At 46.0% G+C, this 17,565-nt stretch overlaps 1 protein-coding gene across 2 annotated transcripts in view; it reads right to left on the bottom strand.

Moving 5' to 3' along the window:
- SLC18A1 (solute carrier family 18 member A1) overlaps positions 1-17,565 on the bottom strand; it is a 37,676-nt gene that overhangs the window by 10,509 nt on the left and 9,602 nt on the right. For both annotated transcript variants that reach the window (XM_083713618.1, XM_083713619.1), the window contains exons 3-12: positions 16,250-16,616; positions 13,375-13,433; positions 11,876-11,959; positions 10,556-10,648; positions 8,634-8,723; positions 6,653-6,696; positions 6,505-6,565; positions 5,352-5,447; positions 588-666; positions 59-110 (exon numbers count right to left, since the gene is read on the bottom strand). In XM_083713618.1, the coding sequence (XP_083569744.1) occupies positions 59-110; positions 588-666; positions 5,352-5,447; positions 6,505-6,565; positions 6,653-6,696; positions 8,634-8,723; positions 10,556-10,648; positions 11,876-11,959; positions 13,375-13,433; positions 16,250-16,616 (1,025 nt within the window). The remainder of the gene's footprint in view (positions 1-58; positions 111-587; positions 667-5,351; positions 5,448-6,504; positions 6,566-6,652; positions 6,697-8,633; positions 8,724-10,555; positions 10,649-11,875; positions 11,960-13,374; positions 13,434-16,249; positions 16,617-17,565) is intronic.

Here is a 17,565-nt window from a genome sequence, read left to right as displayed (position 1 = left end):
ATTACAGCTGATTTCTCTGCCTGTCAGTCATGGAATACAGATTCACTAGTGTACTCACGCAAAGGAGGCTGACTCCCACTACCACCATCCCAATCAGTGAGCAGAGCCACCTATAAAGAAAAGGCAATTGGTGAGAGAGAGATCCGAGCATGATCTGAAGGGCACAGCAACCTTTCTGAAGCTAAGCAGGTTGAATAAATCTGACAATCTCATGCTGCTGTTATACAGATCTACGATGACACCACACTTGGAATACTATGTGCAGTTCTGGTTGTACATCTCAGAAAGGGTACTGTTGACCCAGAAAAGGGAAAGAAAGGGGCAAACGGGGCTGGGTTTGTGGCCCTACAAATAAAGGTTACGTTTGACGTTATTTCATTTAGGGAAAAAACAGCATGAAAGGGGAAGGCTTTATTAAACTTGGCATGCAAAAAGTCCAAGGCTGGATTGCTGCTTCCAGTCAGCGTCCAAGATGGGTGGGGCAATGGTATGAATAGGTTTTTAAGGCAAGTCCTGTGTTTCCCAAAAGTCATAAAAGTGACTCACGGATTTGCAGGATTCAAACATCTTTGGGCTCCTCCACTTACCGCCCCATTTTGTTGGCTAGCATCCCAAAGAGGTTGGTACCAATGAGGTAAGACAGGCTAGCAGGCAAGAAAGCTACCCCTGCAAAACAGACAAGCATCACTCTGAAATAAAAGCACATGGCATTTTCTGCAAAGGGACAGAATGGCCTCGCAGACCTTTCCTTAAATCCCTGTCACATGCAGAGATACATAAATGCAGCAGCGGACACCTACAGGAGGCCAATCCTCTAACAATGGTCAGGGACAATAGGTCTTGTTAAACCAATACGTGTGCATTGAAGATATGTCCCTATATATTTATTTCTTTATAGAGTGGGGGAGGGACAAGATTTTAAAATGGGATGAAACATATTTGCAGAGGACCAGTCTAACAATGGGTATTAGCCATCATAACAAAATTAAACCTCCAGCTGTAATGGTGTTATTGGCTGAATACCAGTTGCCAGATGGGAAACCCAGCCAGATGGGCGGCATATAAAAATAATAGCATTATTATTTATTTATTTATTTATTTATTTATTAATTATTATTATTATTATTATTATTATTATCCACTTCCTCTCCAAACTGCACAGGTATCATGTTCTCAAAACTCTGGTGGGTATCTCATTCACAAACACAGATTTCCAGTTATCAGGAAAACCATCCCCTAAACATGGCCTTCAATCTCTGCTTGTGGGATTTTAATAATAATAATAATAATAATAATAATAATAATAATAATAATAATGTATTTGTACTCCGTCCATCTGACTGGAAAGTGGATGATTGACCAAATGAGCCATCCAGTAAGCCTATTCCTAAGTACTCTTAAGGGGAGAAAGAGGGGCGTGTACAATAACAAAAACTAGATTCCATGTTGCCAATTGTGGTGAAAGGTGGGAATCAGACTTGGTATCATTGCCTTAACTAGACTTCCCCACTACTGGCTCCCTGGATGTTGTTGAACTATAACCCCCACCAGTTCCATCCAGCATAGGCAGTTGTCAGGGATGATGGGGAGATGCAGTCAAACAACATCTTCATCTTGGGGGGAGGCTCCTGTGTCTCCTTGTTTTGAAGGTGTCATGAGATAATCTTACCCCTAGCTCCTTTGATCATTTGCAAAATCTTGACTGAGATATACTCCTGAATCCCTGGGCATCATAGATATTCCATACCTAAGTTGTATTCAAAACAAGTTCCATGGCAGACCCCTTTTTCAAACTAGTCCATATTAAACCAACCCATTTCCTCCCTCACTTCAGCCTCATGCTCTGGACCAAGAGAACAACAATTTGATCTGTAGTTATAATTAAATCCAAATCAAATATTTGACAGGCTGTCGGTTGGCAGTTGCTTAGCTTTAATTTACTCTCCTCCGGCTTACAAATGTGCTGCAGGCACCTCTGTTTGCCTGGATATGTCACAGCATCCTTATTGAAACCCAGCCATTTGTGTTTAATTTCCTCTAAGATAAACCCTTATGTTTATCTTGCCAGTGCTCTGGGAAAATCCATGCTCTTCTGCTTGTGAAACACCAGGTTAGGCAAATAAAAGCAATAATTGAAAAATGCCCTGTGCCAATAGTTCAAAAATACTCAAAATAATGATGATGTCATTCGTCAGCCTTAAGAACGTAAGATTAATCAGGTCAAAGTCCCATCTAGTCCAGCATCCTGTTCTCACAGTGGCTAACCCAGGCACCCCCAACCTTCAGCCCTCCAGATGTTTTGGACTACAATTCCCATCATCCCTGACCACTGGTCTTGTTAGCTAGGGATCATGGGAGTTGTAGGCTGGAGGGCCACAGGTTGGGAATGCCTGGGCCAACCAGATGTTGCTGCAAAGACCACAAATGCAACCTGAGTGCAACAGATGGTTAAGTCCAGTCAAAGGAGACTCTGGGATTGCGGCGCTCATCTTGCTTTCAGGCCAAGGGAGCCGGCGTTTGTCCACAGACAGCTTTCTGGGTCATGTGGCCAGCAGGACTAAACCGCTTCTGTCTGGCACAACAGAACACCATGACAGAAACCAGAGCGCACGGAAATGCCATTTAGCTTCCCACCACAGCGGTACCTATTTATCTACTTGGACTGGTGTGCTTTCGAACTGCTAGGTTGACAGGAGCTGGGACAGAACAACAGGAGCTCACCACCGTCGCATGGATTCAAACCTCCAACCTTCCGACTGGCAAGCCCACCCGCGTACTGTTACAGCTGTTACAATCTACTTGCTCATTGTTAGGTTTTATCTACTGGACTGGAACCATGTTTAATTAATCAGGCTTAAGGTTCCATTGTACTCATAGAATCTTAGAATTGTAGAGTTGCAAGGGCCCATCTAGTCCAACCCCCTGCAATGCAGGAATCTCAACCAAAGCATCCAAGACAGATCGCCATCCAACCTCTGCTTAAATACTTCCAGAGTAGGAGAGTCCACTACCTCCTGAGGGAGCCCATTCCACTGTCAAACATCTCTTACTGTCAGAAAGCTACTCTTAACATTTGGTCAGAATCTCCTTTCTTGTAACTTGAATCCATTGATTCGAGTCTTAAAGTCCGGAGCAGAAGAAAACAAGCTTGTTTCATCTTCCGTGTAAAGCCCTTGAGATGTCTGAAGATGGCTCACCTCTCTACTCTCAGTCTCCTCTTTTTCAGGCTAAGCATGCCCAACTCCCTCAACTGTTCCTCATAAGGCTTGCTCCATATGAGCTGGGGCTCTTTATTATTTTATTGCCCTTAGTTCTTTATTTATTGCATTCATATATCACTTTTTTCTACAAGGAGTTCAAGGTGGCATACATAGATGGTTCAATGACAACCAACACTTAGGTCTATTGATTTCAATAGGTCTACTAGTAGGACTAACATTGGATACAACTCAATGACTGCCCCAGGATCACACAGTGGACAACTATAACAAGCAGGGATTTGAACCTGTGTGCCCGTAACACAGCTGATGTGTACATGTATCTCACACATGATGGGAAGTGACTGAGAGTTGACAAAGTGCTAGGCTCCAGGGCAGAGGACTATAAGGTTCTCCACTGTTCATGAAGGAGTAGGAGTCTAAAGGGATAGGCTGGCAAGAAAGGATAAAAAGATCTCAAACAACTCCAGTGCCAGCCCTTATGGAGCAAGTTGTCATCTTGGAGCTATCCAAGGTCCTGCAATACCAATCTGGTGGTACCCAGATGTCCATTGTTCTGCATAGTCTCCTGCTCATGGTCCAAACAAGGCAACTGCTCTGAAAAGAGAGCAGTGGGATCTTTGCCACTAATGCAGAGATGAGGAATCAGCAGCCTTCCATATGTAGTCAGATTTCATCTCCCATCAGCCCCAGGCAGCAGCGATCAGGAATAGTGGTAGTCTAGCAACATCTTATCCTCAATTTCAGAATAACGATTGCTCTTTCTTCTTCCCATGTTTCACAGGTTCTGTGTCTCTCATTTGTAACACCCTTCTCATCCTTCTTTGCTCCACTGCTTGTTCTTAGAAGCGAGCAGAAAGGTCATGCTGACAGACCCTCATTTAGCCAAGGCTTCCTGCTGACTAACTGGTAGTTAACTTGATTAGTGGCTCTCGGGAGCACTACTGAGCCTAGGTAGCAATTTAATTTGAGAAGAAAGCATAGCTGAGAGCATCCCCCCAGGCCCCTCCTCCCCAAATTGAATTTCGGGGGGGGGGGGAGGCTTTTTACAGAAAAGGTAGGCAATTTCATCTCATTAGCCAGTCTCCAAGGCAGCACGTAATTGCCATGTACCGAGTCACCATCCCTGTGCCTCTGAAGATACCTTTGTTGTTGCTATTTTAAATCTGTAGGTGCACCTTCAAAAGCCATGTTGTTTGATATGGTTGTGTTGGCAGGGGTGGGGTGGGTTCCTCTTGAAGTTAGCAGTTGGAGGCATGGGTGGAAAAGTCCTCTCGCACATAGTTGCCTGCAAAATCATGCACATTCAGGCCCAAGTCATTTAAGTAGCTAAGGTGAAGATAATGCCCCATCTATTCCATATATTGAAGCTAAGTGGGCTGCAAGTTGACTCTTGGGGCACTTCCAGACTGCAGCTATTTTCAGGTGGGATTAAATCACACATTGGCAAATTCATGGTGTGCAATTAATCAGCCTTCCCAGTCTTGCACAGCGGACCAATTTCCGAAAAGATCACAGCATTTGTGATAAGGAGAGTGATGAGGAAAGGTAGTAGAAAGTGTGGGATAATGCTAGCATTGACAGAATGTTGTTTAACCTCTCCACACACACACACAAAAACACAACCACAATCAAAACAGGTGTTCATTAAATAGCCAACTGCATCTAACTCCACACAAAAGGAATCAAAATGAGTGCTCAGTAAATAGCCAACCTCTTCTAATCTCTCTGGAAACAAATTGGAATGAATTTTCATTAAATAGCCAACATTGTCTAATCTCCCTGGAAACAAATCAGAATGAACTCTCAAATAAGTAGGTTGTCTCAAAGTCCTTTTACCTCAATGCTAGTGATGGGCCTGTCTAACCTCCACATCTGAGGACAGAAGGCTAACAAAGTAGAATGCATGGCACACAGAGACCTAGAATGGCTAGGGAGCTCAAGAGGAATGGCAGGGGGCTGCCAACCCCCATCCCAACACCTGCCACCCCCCAAAAAAAGTCCCCCCCCAAGACCTCACAATCACCTGAAAGTCACTCCCCAGCTACTTCAGACCTATCAGCCGCCCCCTTTGGCTAAAGGCTAGTGGCTTTTGCCAACTGATAGCCAGGAAGGAGACAAAAAGGAACCTACCCAGTTGCCACTCTGGGGAGCACATGGTTTGCATCATCCAAATGGGCAGAGTGGCTTCAAGGATCGCAACCCCCATGTTGGCAAAGCAGATTGAGCCTGGAGGGAGATGAGAGATACCTGCGTGGTTACCATTCTTGTTAAGAAAGCAAAAGGCAAAGCAATTCCCCATCTTCCCTGACCATTGTCCATGCCAGCGGTGGCTGATGGGAGATGGGTGTCCAACAGCATTTGGAGGGCTACAGCTTCCCCCACGCCTGGTGCAGAGAATCCCAGAAGCTCCAGAAGTAGCATATTTTGAAGCCCCTTTTGGCAATATGAATTAATCAGTAATCAGAATACCAGTAAGTTCCCACCGCAAATGAAAATGGGGACCTCCCTATTCTCAACCCAACAGATCTTGTTTCTTTCCGCTGTTTCCTTTGGCATGTATTTCATTGAAAGAATCAAAGCGACAAAAGCAGTAGAATCAGAGGAGCAAAGGTTCACTAAAACAGGGGAGGCTCACCTGCAGCCAGGGCTGACCCATTTTGCTGCCCCAGGCAAAGGGGAAAATGCATCTCCCTTAAATGTCCAGAAGGTGAATGAACTGGCAGGTGAATCTGACTTCAACAAAGTGTTGGGGCACCTTGTTCTCCACCACACCTAAGGCAGCAGGAGGACCTTTACACAGTATCCAGAACTTTAGAGGACTCAGAAGGGGGACATGTGGCAGCAGAGAAAAATGGAGCTGCTGCTGTTCCAGAGCATCTGTTGCCTGAGGCAGCTGCCTCCTCATGCCCAATGATAGGGCTGGCGCTACCTGCAGCCCTCCAGAACTACAACTCCCATCAGCCCCAGCTAGCATGGCCAGTGTTCAGGATGGTGGCAGTTTTAATCCAGAAGCATCTGGAGGGCCACATGTTGGCTAGTCCTGCTCTTAGAATTTATGGCTAGTCCTGCTCTTTTTAATTTATTTATTTTATTAATAAATGTGTTTGTTTTGCCCTACCCCTTGATTGATGCTTGGGGTTTAGTTTTGTTTCTGGGAGGGGTGCACATATTTTCTGAAGTTTATAAAAATGTTCCTCTCGCCAGCTCCATATCCAAAAAAGCTAAATTCCAGTGATGAATATCCATGACCCCAAATATCCAGGAAGAAGGCATGGTGACTTACCTGCTGCAATCAAAATGTAAGGGTCTCCTAGCAAGGTCAACAGCGGAGTCCCTTTCGTACTCTGGAAGACACACAGGAAAAGGTAGATTTTATTTTTTGCAATAATTCTAAAACAATTTAAAAACTAATAAGTGTATGTTGTACCTACCTCAGGCGAAATCTTTGATGGATGTAAGATACAAAGCTGTAAAGCTAACACAGAAATATTGTTACTGGCTTGCTTTTCTTGGAATGTCATTTCAACTTTGCTCTTAATGGTAATGTTTTGATGCTCCCTCTCTTTCAATTTATTGCTTCACTCACTCCCCACAAATCCTGGGAACTGTGGTTTACCCTTCACAAGAGTTACAATTCCCAGCATACTTATCAAACTACAGTTCCCAAGATTCTCTGCAGGGGGAAAAGTCATGGGGGTTAAATGTATGGTGAGGCTGTGATCTCGGCTCTCATTTGGCTTTGGAGCTTGGGCGGTCAAATCCTAAGCAAATTTATCCAGAAATAAGTCCCACTATGTTTAGTGATATTTACTTCAAGGGAAATATATTCATCTATGCCAAGCTAAGCAGTTGGCTCCTTACCTCTCTCGCCCTGACCTAGCCACTGTGATCCACGCGACAGTCACCTCCAGACTTGATTATTGTAACTCACTCTACGTGGGGCTGCCCTTGAGACTGACCCAGAAACTCCAGCGGGTGCAGAATGCTGCGGTGAGACTCCTTACGGGGTCCTCGTTGTGGGATCACATTCACCCGGTGCTATACCAGCTGCACTGGCTCTCGGTGAAGTACAGGATTAGGTTTAAGGTGCTGGTTTTAACCTTTAAAGCCCTATACGGCCTAGGACCCTTGTACCTACATGACCGCCTCTCCTGGTATGTCCCACGGCGGACCTTACGGTCTTCAAACAAAAACATCTTGGAGGTCTTGGGCCACAGGGAGGTTAGGCTGGCCTCAACCAGAGTCAGGGCTTTTTCGTCTGTGGCCCTGATCTGGTGGAACGCTCTGTCACAAGAGACAAGCGCCCTGTGGGACTTGACATCTTTCCACAGGGCCTGCAAGACAGAGCTGTTCCAAAAGGCCTTCGGCCAAGGCACAGTCTGACCCCCTCCTTTGGTAATCCTCATAGAACTCTAGCCCAATGGTTGCCATTAATTTGATTCTGAATTTGAATTGATTTTAGAATGAATTGATTGTAGAATGCTGTGTTACTTTTACTGTTGGTAGCCGCTCTGAGCCCGGCTTCGGCTGGGGAGGGTGGGATATAAATAAAAAATTATTATTATTATTGAAGGACTTCAGCCTGATGAGATCAAATCCACAACATGCACTTAAGGCACATTTAAAGCATTTGACTTCCCCCATAGAATCCTGGGACCAATAGTGTATTCCTCATAAAAGTAAAGGTAAAGGACACAGGTGGCGCTGTGGTCTAAACCACTGAGCCTCTTGGGCTTGCCAATCAGAAGGTTGGGGTTTGAAACCGTACAACAGGATGAGCTCCTGTTGCTCTGTCCCAGCTCCTGCCAAATTAGCAGTTCGAAAGCACACCAGTGCAAGTAGATAAATAGGCACTGCTGTGGCGGGAAGGTAAACTGTGTTTTCGTGTGCTCTGGCTTCCGTCACGGTGTCCCGTTGTGCCAGAAGTGGTTTAGTCATGCTGGCCACATGACCTGGAAAATTGTCTGTGGACAAACACAGGCTCTCTCGGCTTGAAAGCGAGATGAGTGCCACATCCCCATAGTCACCTTTGACTGGACTTAACTGTCCAGGGGTCCTTTACCTTTTTTTTCTCCTCAAAGAACTATAATTCCCAGCACACCTCAAAACTACAGTTCCCAGGGTTCTTTTGAAGAAGCCATGTAATTTAACTGTGTGTTAAATGGATTTTAAATGTTTGGTGTGGATAGTTGTAGCTCAGCTTGCCTCAGCCACTAGTTGTGTCATCATGATAGGGTATCCATGCCCCTACACACCAGAATGAACATGGGGGGGGTGTCCTCAAATACATCACAGCTGGCTCAACACATTTTGAAGGGAGTCCTGCCCCACACATGCCTTGTAAGACCATTAAGTCCAGAGCCTAAATTTGCCAAACTGCCCCACTGCATGACACCCCAGAGAGCTACTCACCTCCATCCAACAGAGCTAAGAATGCCAAGATCATAAAAGGAGATGACTTCCCAACAAATTCATACATGACACTTCCGAAAGGAGCACCGACTGCAAGGAAAACAGTGATGATCAGCACTGCCGGTGTTGGAAAAAGCAACCATAGAAACAGAAAGAGGTTTATAGCGGTGGGGAACCCTTCTCACCCCCAAGGACGGCATTCCTCAAGTGGCCAGTAGCCAGCAGAGCCAGAGGAAAACTGGGTGGAACAGCAAATGTGAATGTTGGCATTGTACAGTAGGCGAGTTTCTACGCAGAAGCAAACACTCTGCCCTCCATGCAGATCAAAGGTAGAGGCATGAGCCGAGTTCAAGGATATATTTCAGCCAGGCAAAACTGCTGAAAAGGGGCATGAAACAGGAACAGTGTGTCTGGTATGGCCTGAGAAGATTCCCGAGGCTTGGATGGCTGCATTTGGCCTTCAGAGTCTGAGGTTCCACATTCCTGCCTCTGAGGATCAGCACCTGATTCCTCCAAGGCTTCAGAATGAAGGTAAAGGTAAAGGTAAAGGGACCCCTGACCATTAGGTCCAGTCGTGACCAACTCTAGGGTTGCGGCGCTCATCTCGCTTTATTAGCTGAGGGAGCCGGCGTACAGCTTCCGGGTCATGTGGTCAGCATGACTAAGCTGCTTCTGGTGAACCAGAGCAGCGCACAGAAACACAGTTTACCTTCCCACCGGAGTGGTACCTATTTATCTACTTGCATTTGGGGGCATGCTTTCAAACTGCTAAGTTGGCAGGAGCAGGGACCAAACAATGGGAGCTCACCCCGTCACAGGGATTCGAACCGCCAACCTTCTGATTGGCAAGTCCTAGGCTCCATGTGGTTTAACCCACAGCGCCACCCGCGTCCCTTCAGAATGAAGGTAGTTCGCTTCAATGGAGTGGAGGGGAGAGTGGTTGCTAGCAGGATTAGACAATGCATTTTTATTCTTTATGATCTCCCATTTATTAATACTGTTACTGTTCATACAGAGGCATCAGTGCACATTTACACATTCTTACAGTGTTTCATACAGCCCCCTGCCCCAAGACATATCCCTGCGCCCAAGAAGCGTTGAGCATGAATTGGGGAAGACAAGAGGAAGAAGAGGAGGAGGAGGAAGCAGGTACTGTAAGGTGAGCAGACTGTGAGTCTATCGTTGAAACAGAGAGGAGGGGAAAGTGGGGAGATAATCGGCTAGTTTAAGCCCCTGAGAGTTTATGGCATCATGGAGATTTGGAACTCCCTGCCTCTTGACATACTGTAAGGCAGACACCTTCACTAGACTCTTTTCACTACCTGCTGAAAACAATTTTGTTTAGGCAAGCCTGTTGAGACGAGCAGAATGTTGGCATGCGTTTTAATTTGGCTTTTTGCTTACCGTTGATTTTTATTGTTTATAACAGTTTAAATACTGAAGTTGTTTTTACCTCTGTGTGTTTTCATCTGATGATTGTATTGTTTTATTCTTTCTGTAAACTGCTTTGAGGTTTTTATTGCCATCAAGCAGAATACTGTATACAGTTTGTGACATAACTAAACAACCTGCCTGGATCTAAGTGGGCATCACAAATTAGAAATAGTGGTTCAAGGGACCACAGGAATGCGATACTTAGCAGCAGGCTAGTGGATAAACACAGCACAGCGGACAGTATGTGTTGGGCTTGGGTGATGAAGACTCAGAAATGAGGAGGAGGCTCATTCTTTAGCCCAGCAGAGGTAGTTGGCCATTCTGACTGAGGCTGATGGAGTCCAGCAATGTCTGATGGGACCCAGGTCTAATTAGATGGGATAATGGAAGCTGAGCAAAGGAAAGACTGAAGCAGTACAGAGAGGCAATTCACCAGCATAAGTTCTGACGTTTCTACCTGTTTGTGGTGGATGTGAAGGGTTACTCACCCAGCACTCCCAAAGCCAGGCCCCCCAAGGCTATTCCCATGGCATTTCCCCTCTCGTAGTCATCCGTGTACACGCTTGCTAGCATCCCCAGACCTGCAAACAGAGAGAATAAAGCCACTGTGGTGAAGTGGTAAGCGTGTTGGGCTACAGCTTAGGAGCCCAGGGTTCTGTGAAGCTCCCTGTGTGACCATGGGCCAATCCTCATCTCTCAGTCTAACCTACCTCACAGGGTTGTTTGAAGGGCAAAAAGGGAAGCAGGAGAGCTATGCTTGAGCTCCTTGGAGGAAAGGTGGGCTATAGGTAGTGAAGAAAGAAGTTTTGAGTGTCATTCTGGACTCCTCATTTAGTAGCACAGGAGGCTGCCTTATACAGTGCCAGGTCATTGGTCTATCTGACTATCTGGCAAGTGGGCAGTAGCGTCCATTGGGGGTGCAGGAGGCAAGGAAGCTGACAGCAGGTAGAGCCAGAATCAAGGGAAGCTCTGTGTAGTATTGTCCCATCATCCATACTGACCTCTACAAGGGCAACTCTGAGATTAAGGAGAAGGAAGCTGTCAACCAGAGGTATGATGGCAGGAAGATTGGGTCTGGTTGAAGGTTGACAGGTTAGTGGGACAGTGTCCTTCCCCCCCAATGGACCAGCATCCACTGGTACCAGCTCTTTAGGGTTTTAGACAGGGTCCTAGTCCTACCTGAAGATGCCAGGGAGAGAACCTGATACCTTTGTCCACACAACACATGTGTTGCAGCCCCTCCTCTATGGTGTACCTTCTAAAGTAAAAAGAAAAAGTAAAGGAACCCTGGACGGTTAAGTCCAGTCAAAGGCGATTGTGGGGTTGTGGTGCTCATCTCGCTTTCAGGCCGAGGGAGCTGGCGTTTGTCCATGGACAGCTTTCCAGGTCATATGGCCAGCATGACTAAACCGCTTCTGTCGCAACGGAACACCGTGACGGAAACATGAATGCATGGAAATGCTGTTTACCTTCCCACCACAGCGGTGCCTATTTATCTACTTGCGCTGGTGTGCTTTCACACTGCTAGTTTGGCAGGAACTGGGACAGAGAAACGGGAGCTCACCCCGTTGCGGGGATTCGACCTGCTGACCTTCCAACTGGCAAGCCCAAGAGGCTCAGTGGTTTAGATCATAGTGCCACCCTCTCCAGATAGCATGTAGCTACAGCTGCAGCCCCTCCTCTAAGGTACACCCTCTATGAAGAGTCCTCTCCTGCTGCCTTTGCACACAGGGACTGGGCTGGTGTCTGCTGGCACCCCAGGATACAATCGTACCAGCACTTCTGGTAAGGCCTGCCCACATATTTACCTGCAACAGACGAACAGGCAGAGCCAACGCCTTGGAGCGCTCGGGCGATGAACAGCAAAGTGTAGGTACTCGAGAAAGCAAACACTAAGAGAAGGAAACAGATGTGCCCAGTTGTAACAGTGGCATAGTCAGGTTATTGGGTTGATGTTTGTGAAGTGCTTTAAACCCTCTGCAGCAGAGATGGGGAACATTCTCTCAAGGCCCACATTCTCTTCCCAGCAACTTTCTGATGGCCATGTGCCTGCGTTGGGTGGGGCCAGAGACAAAAGTGGGTGGAGCATGTAATCTGGGGAAAGTTCTGAGGGCCAGGCAAACAGGCCTAGAGGACCATATTTGGCCCCTTGGCTTGAGGTTCCCCAGCCCTGCCCCAAGATATTGCTGCTTCAGTTACTGCTATTGCATCTTATTTGTAGTCTATGTTGAGAATCCCAGGCTGAAAAGGAGGAATATACAGTGGTACCTTGGGTTACAAATGCTTCAGGTTACAGACTCCACTAATCCGGAAGTAGTACCTCAGGTTAAGAACTTTACTCCAGGATGAGAACAAAAATCACACAGCAGCAGGAGGCCCCATTAGCTAAAGTGGTACCTCAGGTTAAGAACAGTTTCAGGTTAAGAATGGACCTCCGGAACGAGTTAAGTTCTTAACCAGAGGTACCACTGTAATTATAACAGCAGCAGTTATCAATACCTCTAATTCCTTCAGCCCTCCAGATGTCGCTGAACTACAACTCCTGTCAACATCAGCAAGCATTGACAAAGGTGAGGGATGACGAGAGTTGTAGTTCATGAACACCTGGAGGACCCAAGTTTCCCCATGCCTGCTCTAATAGCAAACACAGATGGTGACTGCTGACAGGATTTGAGTCAAAATAGGGCTTGAGAAACAAGAGGGCCATGGTTTGCAGAAGTACAACAAACATATATAAGACTGTAAATGTCTAAGGGAAGACTGAGAAATAAAACAGCCCAATGAGGACTGGTGGGAAGGGAAGAGGAGAATGGAATATTCCGGAGGATGGCATGGCAGGTGAGTCGATGGCCTCCACTTGCAGCATTCTGATTATGGGGTGAGCATGAGAATAAATACTGCAGCATTTTGTTACAGGCCTGATTTGTAATAGTAAATATATAAAGGTTGCAATGTTCTGTAGATTAATTGGTCGGTTTAAAAACTTTTAATCCACGAAAAAGGTGCCCTGATTAATTCAGGCAGCACTCTTTTATTATTTAAAAATGCTTTTAACACACAAGCTTATAAAATCTGCAGATGGCAAATAACATCACAAAAGAGGTATTCCTCCCCCCTTTCCTCACATAGTAGAAAATGCTTTTTTCCTACATGGATGCCCACTAGAACACACGTGTGGATCCTCTAAGAACAATAACAACAAAAAGCACCCTGCTTGCTTCAAAAAAATTACTTTTACTCATAGGCAAATTTCACACTCTCATAGACAAGATACCTGAAGGCCAGGTATGAGGTGCAGGATACTTACAAAGGGTGGAGAGGAACATGATGACAAATCCAAGAAACATGGGGATATGGTATCCTATCCTGCAGGGAGAGAAGACATAAGGGTTTGCACTCACTGTTAAGCACACACTTATTCCCCAGACCAGAGAATGTGTCTGTGAAATGCTTTGTCCAGAGAAGGTCCACCTCTTTCTGACTTAGCCATCCTTTTGGCACAGAGCAGCTGGGCAGCACCACTGACTGGATATTTTTACTCTATGTCTTTTGCAGAATTAAAAAACAAATGACACGATAGTATAAAATTATACATGGTATGGAAACTGGGTAGAGAAGAGGCATCCAGTGAAGATGATTGCTGGCAGATTCAGGACAGGCAAAAGAAAGTTCTTCACAAAGCGTATACAGTGGTACCTTGGTTCTCAAAACTCCTTGGTCCTCAAACAACTTGGAACCCAAACATTGCAAACCTGGAAGTAAGTGTTCAGGTCTGCGAACTTTTTTCGGAAGTCGAACATGCTTCGTTTTGAGCGTTACGCTTCTGATTTGAGTGCCACACTTCCGTTTTGAGTGTTACGCTGCAGTCTGTCTGTTTTTGCTATTTATTTTGTGTTTTTGTTTTTGCAGCTCTCTTTTTTGTTTTTGTGACTGTGTGGAACCAGTTCAGCTACTGATTGATTGATTGATTGATTGTGTGATTGCAGTACATTGTTTATTGCTTTCATTTTATGGATCAATGGTCTCATTAAATAGTAAAATCCATGTTAAAAATCTGCTTTAGGGGTTGTTTTTAAAAGTTTGGAACAGATTAATCCATTTTGCATTACTTTCTATAGGAAAGCGCGCCTTGGTTTTGGAACACTTTGGTTTTGGAACGGACTTCCGGAACGGATTGAGAACCAAGGTACCACTGTAGTTAAGCTATGGAATTCACTCTTGCAGGAAGCAGTGATGGCCACAACTTGGAGGGCTTTAAAAAAAGGGATTAGGCAAATTTGTGGAGGATAAAGCTATCAGTAGCTACAAGGCAGGATCCCTGTGCTCTGTCCCCACAGTCAGAGGCAGCCATCCTTCTGGAAACCTTAGGAGGGAATAATTCTCTTCTGTTCAGGTTCTACAGGTCAGTTGGCTGCTGCTAGAACAGGATGCTGGACAAAAAGTGGGCCACTGGCCTGATCCAGCAGGCTCTTACGTTCATAGGTTAATGTATATTCATTACAGAATTTTATTTTGCAGTCACATCCACATCATGCACCCACAAAGCACACAATAATCCTGGGAACTGTAGTTTGCTAAGGGTGCTGGGAAATGTAGCTTTGTGAGGGCTAAACTACTGTCCCAATAATTCTTTGAGAAAATTTAATAATATAATATAATAGTAATAATAGTAATAATGATATGAGCAAAAAAAGGTAAAGATAAAGGACCCCTGACAGTTAAGTCCAGTCGCAGACGACTCTGGGGTTGCGGTGCTCATCTCACATTACAGGCCAAGGGAGCCAGCATTTGTCTGCAGACAGTTTTTCTGGGTCATGTGGCCAGCATGACTAAGCTGCTTCTGGCGCAATGGAATACCGAAACCAGAGCAGCGCACTGAAATGCCGTTTACCTTCCCACCAGAGTGGTACCTATTTATCTACTTGCATTTTGGGCCATGCTTTTGAACTGATAGATTGGCAGGAGATAGGACCCAGCAATGGGAGTTCATCCTGTCACAGGGTTCCGAACCTCCGACCTTCTGATCGGCAAGCCCAAGAGGCTCAGAGGTTTAGACCACAGTGCCACCCACGTCTCATGATAGAAGTAGTAGTAGTTAAAAATGCATAAATATTTTTTTAAAAAGAAAAAAAAGAAGCAAGAAAATAATCAGAATATCTCTTCAATTTACTGTGAATTGTAAACAATGTATTGTTTAAGGTAATTTCAATAAATGAAAATAATAATAATAATAATAATAATAATAATAATAATACATGTGCTTTAAATCAGGGGTGGAGGAAGGGGGTGCGGTGGGTGCAGGCCGCCCCAGGTGTCACCACCGAGGGGGGTGACAAGATGCTGGGCGACATTCACCACGGGGCCTGTGGCATGCCCCAGCCACACGTCTCTCCTGGGAGTGACGCGGTGGCTTGGGCGCCCGCAGGCTCCGTGCTGCCACAGACAGTCCGCCTACTGCCTCCCCCTCAGCTGTAGGGCACCTGGGTGGGAGGACATAGGCAGACTCCTCGGAGGCCCCACAGAGCATCCTGCCCCTATGGGTGGCTCGCCTCGCCCCTGGCCGCGCCGCCCAAGGCACCCAAGCGGCTTCCTCTGCTACTGCTTTAAATGTATGTTGTGGGTGTGACCGTCTTCTTAAGTGCTTTGGGATTTTTATTGTGGCAAATGATTCATGTATTAAGTAAACCTACAATGACAAGTGCACTCTGTCTACCTTCAAAGAGCCCACCAATGTTGACACCTGCCATGTCTCTCCCTTAGATGAGGCAACAGGCACCACTGAGTATTTCCCACCAAGCCCCCAAAATGCCCAGCATAGTGCCACTCTATGATATTGCAGAAAATTAAAATGGAGCCTGGACTGATGGTTTGTCAGCACGCACCACAATGTTGCATATTTGGGGCACGGTGGAAAAATAGCAGCTCATAGCACCCCACTACTCCCCCCCCTCCATCAAGTAAGCCAAAAGCCAGGAGCCCAGGAAATTTAGTAGGGCACCACAGAGGACACTTTGCTGAGGGACCTCTCAGAGCAGTGTGTGAAATAACTCCCTCAGCCCTCAGTGCTATAGTTTCCTTGCCACCTTTTCAATTCTGTTTGTGACAGGGAGCTGCTGTCTGTGGTTCCTTGCGTACACGAAAGTAAGGGAAATAACACCTCCCCCCAAAAAAAATGGGTATACCTGTTGGTTAAAGGTCCCACAAATGGGTTGACTAAGAGCTGCACCGTGGCTTTCGAGGCAAAGAGCAGCCCAACGCGAACGTTCTCTTTGGACAGAAAGTCCACCCCATCTGTACAACTGTTACTCAGCAGCAAAGTGGTCGTGGGAAGGTGAGGGACAAGATTTCTGTCTTGGGTCTCGTTTGCGTGGACCGCAGGGGGATGAGCATGAGAGTCCAAGGTGAGCACTGTGGTTTCGTCATCTGGAGAGAGCCCTGAAGCATAGGGAGCTGTCGAGGAGAGGGCAGCAGTCGTCATCGCTGTGGTCTGAAGAGAAGAGTGGTTTGCGCTTTTGTAGGTGGCAAACAGGAAGGAAGGAATGATCGGCACTGCAAGGAAGTCCATCGAGAGGTTAGATATTGCACTTCTAGTGGGCAAGACGCAAAGCAGAGCAGCCGGATAAGAAGACAGGCATGAAGGAAGCTCCTCCTACCATTCAACCCTTCTCTCGGTTCCATCAACATCAGAAACATGGTTGGTGGTGACCCGAGAGATAGCCTTTCTTGTGGCTGCTCTCATATTGCAGAATTCCCTCCCAAGAGAGACGAGGTGCGCTCTCTCTTTGTTAAAAGTCTCCCATTGGCAAGCTAATACCTTTCTATTCAGGCCTCTGAAAACTAAGGTGCAGGTAGTGCTAATGACCAGGCTCCCTGCCAGGGCAAACTGTATTTTAACATCAGTTCTAATCTGTGTTTGGATGTATTTTAACTCTTGTTTTTAACTAGTTTGTTTCTATCACTTTGTATTTTATAATGTTGTTTTTAAGTGTAAGCTTCCTTGAATCAAAACTTATGAGAAAGTCTCAATATAACAACAATAATAACAATAATTGCAATATAATTTAATAACCAGAGGACTGTTTGATAGGAAGCAGACATGCTGCTATTGTGACTCTAAGGGATGGGTGGGGGACCACATTCCTCCCAGTGTGGTTCAGCAATAAAACTGCTTTGCAAAGCTAATCAGGGTATGGTGTGGTTTCAAACGGAATGAGGACCACTTATTGAGATTCCTGCATTGCAGGGGGTTGGACTAGATGACCCTCGGGGTCCCTTCCAACTCTATGATTCTAGGCAACCACTCAAGGGTCACTTGCCAGAGATAAAAGTGGGAAATGTAAATGGTACCACCCAACTGACTGCAGGAATGGAGCCAAGTGAGCTCAGTGGCCGTGTTTTGGGAGGGAGATTACTGGAGGAGGTCATCTGCAAGATACTGGCCTGGATCCAGCCCTGTCTGTCAGCATTAACACAGCTCAGAGGAGAGAGAAGACAAAGC

This window comes from Podarcis gaigeae, assembly GCF_964106915.1.
Source record: "Podarcis gaigeae genome assembly, chromosome: 15".
NCBI lineage: Eukaryota > Metazoa > Chordata > Lepidosauria > Squamata > Lacertidae > Podarcis > Podarcis gaigeae.
Note: the sequence above shows the minus strand (reverse complement) of the source record. Positions and strands in the feature narration are given on the sequence as shown.